The sequence below is a fragment of the Canis lupus genome, chromosome 24 (assembly GCF_048164855.1).
Source record: "Canis lupus baileyi chromosome 24, mCanLup2.hap1, whole genome shotgun sequence".
NCBI classification, from domain to species: domain Eukaryota; kingdom Metazoa; phylum Chordata; class Mammalia; order Carnivora; family Canidae; genus Canis; species Canis lupus.
The window spans coordinates 3,462,265-3,468,569 of NC_132861.1; the positions used below are offsets into that span (position 1 = coordinate 3,462,265).

At 35.7% G+C, this 6,305-nt stretch overlaps 1 protein-coding gene across 5 annotated transcripts in view; it reads left to right on the top strand.

Moving 5' to 3' along the window:
* Positions 1-5,051, top strand: part of LHFPL6 (LHFPL tetraspan subfamily member 6) — a 237,010-nt gene extending 231,959 nt beyond the window's left edge. For all 5 annotated transcript variants that reach the window (XM_072797272.1, XM_072797276.1, XM_072797273.1 and 2 more), the window contains one exon: positions 3,935-5,051. In XM_072797272.1, coding sequence (XP_072653373.1) covers positions 3,935-4,053 — 119 coding nt within the window. In that variant the 3' untranslated portion in view covers positions 4,054-5,051. The remainder of the gene's footprint in view (positions 1-3,934) is intronic.
* Positions 5,052-6,305: the final 1,254 nt, after the last annotated feature.

A 6,305-nucleotide genomic window follows, 5' to 3' on the forward strand; every position in this document is an offset into this window, starting at 1 on the left:
ATTTTCTCGGCCTCCACAACCATCAACGTATAAGAGTTCCTCTTGTTTCACATATTCACCAGCATTTGGTGGTGTCAGTATTCCAGATTTTGGCCATTCAAATCAGTCTGAAGTGGTATCTCATTTTAATTTGCACTTCCCTTATGACATATAATATGGGGAGCATCTTTTCATATGTTTATCTGCCATCTGTATATCTTCTTTGGTAAAGTGTCTGTTAGGATCTTTGGCTCATTTTAAAAATCAGGTTGTTTGTTTTCTTATTGTTGAATTTCAAAGGTTCTTTGTATATTTTGGATGAGATTCCTTTATCAGATATATCTTTTGCAAATATTTTCACCCAGCCTGTAGCTTATCTTCTCATTCTCTTAGCACTGCTTTTCACAGCGCAGAATTTTTTTTTAATGTTAATGAAGTTCAGCCTTCAATTATTTCTTTCATGGATTGTGCTTTTTATGGATTGTGTTATATCGAAAGTCATTACCATACTCAAGGTTACCTACATTTTCTGTTATGTTATCTTTTAGAGGTTTTGTAGTTTTATGTATTACATTTAGGTCTATGACCTAGTTTTAGTTAATATTTGTGAAGGCTGTAAAGTCTATGTCCAATTTCCTTTTTTTTTTTCCTTTTTTGCATGTGAATGTCCAGATATTCCAGCACCATTTATTAAAAAGACTGTCTTTGCTTCATTTTATTGCCTCTGTTCCTTTGTTAAAGATCAGTTAACTATATTTATGTGAGTCTATTTCTGGCCTATCCATTCTGTTCCATTCATCTATGTGTCTGTTCTTTCACCAGTACTACCCTGTTTTGATTACTGGAGGTTTAGAGTAAGTCTTGAAGTTGAGTAGTATCAGTTCTCCAACTGTATTGAATTTTGTTCAGTATTATGTTGGCTATCCTGAGGGTTTTGCCTCTCTTTATACAGTTTATACAATTTTAGAATCAGTTTGTCAATATCTGCAAAATAACTTTCTGAGATTTTGAATAGAATTGCACCAAATCTATAGGTCAAATTGGGAGGGACTGGCATCTTGATACTATCAGGTCTTCCTATTTGTGAACATGGAATATTTCTCCATTTATCTAATTCTTTGATTTTTGTTCATCAGAGTTTTGTAGATTTTCTCATATATTGTATGTATTTTATTAGATTTATACCTAATTGTACATATTTTGTTAGATTCATACCTAATTATCTCATTTTGGGGGGTGCTAATATAAATGGCATTATCTTTTGAATTCCAAATTCTACTTGTTCATTACTGGTATATAGGAAGTGATTGACTTTTGTATATTATCCTTATGTCCTACAGCCTTTCTATAATTGCTTATTAGTTCCAGGAGTGGTTTTTTTGTTTGTTTTGTTTTGTTGTTGTTGTTGTTGTTGTTGTTGTTTTGTGGATTCTTTCACATTTTCTATATAGACAATCATGCCATCTGCAAAGACAGTTTTATTTCTTCCTTCCCAATCTGTATACCTTGTATTTCCTTTTCCTGCCCTATTGCATTAGCAACAGCCTTCAGTAAAATGTTGCAAAGGAGTGGTGAGAGGGAACATCCTTGCTTTGTGAGAAAGGCACAACACAGTACAATGGAGCAGTCTCCCTCTGCCATCTCGTTTACCCTGAAGATATTAATAAATTATGGGACTTTCTTATTGAAGTTTAATGTTAACCATATCTAAGCAGTTTCATCAACATCATTGAAATGGCAATCACTCGAAATTCTCCTGAATGTCTTACAGGTACTAATGGAAATTAATCTGAAAATAAAAGCTTTAAGTTTATCACCATGAAGTATGATATTAGCTGTAAATGTTTTTAGATATTCTTTGACAAGTTGAGAAAATTTCCCTCTATTCCTAGTTCACTGAGAATTTTTTTAATCATGAATGTATGATTTTTTCAAATCATGAATGGATGTTGGATTTTGTTAAATCCCTTTTTTTCATCTATCAATATGACCTTGTGATTTTTTTCTTTTAGTGTTTTGATGTGATACATTATATTAATTAACTTTTTAAAAAAGATTCATTTACCTATTTTAGAGAGAGAGCAAGCAGAAGGGGGGGGCAGGAGAGAGAGAATCTCAAGCAGATGCCTCACCAAGCATGGATTCCTGATGTGGGGCTTGATCCCACAACCCCAAAATCATAAACTAAGTCAAAATGAAGAGTCAGACACTTAACCAACTGAGCCACCTAGGCACCTCAGTATATTAATTGACTTTTGAATGCTGAACTAGTCTTGTATATTTGGGATAAATTATACTTGGTTGTGTGTTTCTTTTTATACATTGTTGGATTCAATTTGCGATAGCTTGTTGTGAATTTTTGTATCTCTGTTCATGAGAAATACTGGTTTGTAGTTTTCTTGTAATATTTTTATCTGATTTTGGTGTTAGGGCAATGATGGTCTCATAGAATGTTAATGATTTCTGCTCTAACTCATTTATTTTCTTCTGCTTACATTGAGTTTAATATGTTCTTCTTTTTTAGTTTTCTAAAGCAGAATCTTATATTATTGATTATAGATCTTTCTTCTTTTCTAATATATAATTTGATGCTATTCATTTCCCTCTAAGCACCATTTCCATTGCTGTGTAAAATTTTGATAAGTTGTGTTTTCATTTTCATTTAGTTCAAACTATTTTAAATTTTGTTTGAGATTTCTTCTTTGGCCCTGTGTTGTTTAGAAGTGTGTTGTTTAATCACCACAAATTTTCGTATTTTCCAGTGATCTTTCTGTCACTGGTCTCTAGTTTAATTACATTGTAGGCTAAGAATAGATAATGTTGATTCCTATTCTTTTAAATGTTTTTAAAGTGTGTATTATATAAGACCCAGAATTTTGCTGCATTTTCCATGTGGCCTTGAGAAGAATGTGTATTCTACTATTGTTGGTTGAAGTACTCTAGATGTCAATCAATTCAGTTGATTGATATCAACTATGTCCTTCCAGATTATTTTCTGCCTGCTGGATCTGTCAGTTTCCAATAGAATGGTGTTGAAGTCTCCAACTATGATAATGGGTTTATCTGTTTCTCCTATCAGGTTTTGTGTCATGTAATTTGATGCTTTGTTGATAGGCACACACACATTACGGATTATTTTGTCTTCTTGAAAAATTCACTCCCTTATCATTATGTAATGCCCATCTTTGTGCCTGATAACTTTTTTTGCTTTGAAGTCTGCTCTCTCTGAAATTAAAATAGCTACTTCTGTTTTCTTTTACTAATTATATTTTTAGAATTGTGGGTGTGCTATTATTACCAGTAGTACTAATCCAACTCTGGTCAGGGCTCATTTGAACACTTTTCATTATGTTCTATGAGAACATATGATGACATTTTAATTTAAAGAGGAGTATTGATCCCAGAAGAATCTGGGAGTTTTTGTTCTTCAATTCAAAAGGTAGAATGTAAGTCATTTGGCAACTTTATATAAATAGCAGTATTCATTTCCACATCATCCTTCAAATGGATCTCCTCCACAGAGTGGCCCCTTTGCAGAAAGACTGTATCTATATTTTGATTTTTTTTCATTGTGCATATGAATTTGGATGATTTAAATTCGGACTAGTACTTTCATCTCTTCTATCCTGATTGCTATCATTCCTCCTTTTCTTCAGCCAAAAGAGTGGGCATTGGTGGAAGAGAATAGGCCTCTATCTTGTATCTTCTTAGCTAGCAGGAGGGTAGCTGGGGGAGGTCCTTTTGAAATGCACACAACCATTATGGCTTTCTTTAGTCTTGAGATAGCTTTTAGCACTTGTTATCATTCCATTTGGGTGAGTATGCCACATTTTTTAATGGGTATTTCAGTTTTACTTCAGTACACCAGGTTCATACACATTGGGAGAAATAATAGAGCATCTGGAAAATTCATCCTGATCTGTGCCTGTTTTCTCTCCCTCTCCTGTGTCCCTAGGTAAGTGTGAGATTGGCTGGGCCTACTATTGCACGGGAGCAGGTGCTGCCACCGCCATGCTGCTGTGCACATGGCTGGCTTGCTTCTCAGGCAAGAAACAGAAGCAGTACCCATACTGAGATGGAGCCACCAAGAGTAAACAGAGGAGAAGATAAACCGAAGGGGTCTGGAGAGAACGAACATCCAGCTACTTTAAAAGGTGGAATAGTGGTTCTCTAATCCATACAGTGCAAATGAAATGAAACCCAGTGGTATGATAAACATTATGTAATGTCAGAGGGTTATGCAAGATTTACAAAAGAAATAGCGAACATGGAAAAATAGAGAAAAATGGACCAAAGGCTAAAAATATTGCAGGGTGTTGAGTATTTCTATTCCACAGAGTATTGTTAATGTAGATCACATACACACACAGAACAAACCTATATATGCAAACAAAAGCTTTGTTGTTTTTTTTTTTTTTAAAGACGAGGACTCAGAAAATTAAAAGGGCTAGTAGAAACAGTATTATGTTGGGAAGCAGGGTAACCCACAGATGTTCCCTGTAGGTCATGGCACTTCTGAAAGCACATAGAGTCGAGTCATGCGCATCCACACACATGCCCACACACAAACATAGACATTGTTGCACAGATTGTATGGGAGGTTCAGCAATGCATTACTCCTCTGTTTTCTTTTTAATGTACACTTAAAATACAGTATTATCACTTTATAAAGCATACATTAAACCTAATAAATGGACCAATAAGCCACTCTATCAGTATTTTGTATATCCTGCATATGCAGACATATAGAGTTAAGCCTTTGTATTTCAATATTATTCAAAAATATTCAAGATCTCTTTGAGTAGCTTCTGCTATGATATTCTTATGAAGTAAAGAGGCAACTTCCTATCCACTGTAGGAGAGAATTCAGTTGAAGGAGTGAGAGTAATGAGAGACATTTTCCATTCATTAGATCTTGCTTTCTTTTGTTCATTATTGTACTGTGCTGTACCACATTTATTTCAATATTCATTTTGTATTAAAAAATTTTAAAGTGCTATTTTTTTTGTTTGTATTTGAAAAACTCTGTGAATAAATTCTCTTTGATCAATAAACGAGCCATGAAGTGTTAATTCAGACTGGATTTGCTTCTTTAATTTTCTAAATAGTCTTTCAACTCCAACAGTCCTGTAAATTTTCCTTTTCCTCCTAAATCCTGCCATTAATTCTCTCTAATCACCCAACCAACCATTGTTTTAGGCATACAAAGTATTAAAGGTAAGAGTTCCAGCTTTCAACTTAAATTCTTTGCAACTAGAATTCTAACTACATTTAAATCATGACCAGATTCTCATGAGAGAAGAATTTCAAGTCTATTTTTGGATTGACTTTGAGAATCTGGACAATATTCGGACATGGCATAGGGCAAGGAGAGCCTGGGCAATGTCTGGGCCAGCAGTGTCCAGGAATATGCCAGCGTCATGACAAGCCTCCTGTGACTTGCTGCCGCTCCACCTTGAACAAGGCACTGGGTTTCCTTAGTACTTCTGTGCCAGGGACAACTTCACACCCCTCTCTTTTACGGCTCTTGGCCATTTGAGAAAGATTATCTCACATGTCTGCTCCCAGAATAAAGCTTCAACTGAAGTGAAGGATATGGACCTTCTCATCACCCCGTAGTAGAACCTACACTTCCAGGAGCAAAGGTTGCATCTTGGGTAATGGATGTATTATTTTCTTAGGCAACCCTGAGTTACAACAATCCAATCCTTAAAACTTCAGTGTCCATTAGTTTCTAAATTGTGTACTTTCTGAATGGTGGCATTGCACATTCTGGTTATTTATACGTGTAACTCTATTTTCTATTCTTCCTATCCATATTTATCAATTTAGTTTGAATATCTGAATGTCACATCTGTGTTGTGCCCAAGATTGCGAATCCGAGAAACCATCAAGGAGCCGACACCGATGCAAGTACACGAGGGTTTATCTACAAGCTCGAGCTTGGGTCCAAGTATACTCCATACAGCAGAGCAGGGACTTGGACCCCGAAGTGGGTTACAGCTGGGTTTTTTATGGGCTGGTCTAGGGGATCTTCAGAAGGGATGGAGGAATTTTTTCCATTCCAATATGGGGGAAAGGGTTGGGGAGTTTCTTAAGATCTGATATGGGATTCTCTGCCAAGGGCATTCTGAGCTTTATGTCTTTCCGATATGGGATTCCCTGCCAAGGACGTTCTGCAGTTTTTCCTGTAAAGTTCAGCTCTTATTCCCAGGGGCCTAAGATGGCTGTACTTGTGCTAATGCTAAACTTGAGGTGGAATGGCCTTAATTTTTCTCGGCCTCCACAATCTGCTTCTGATACTTTTAATCATCTAGTGTGAGGAT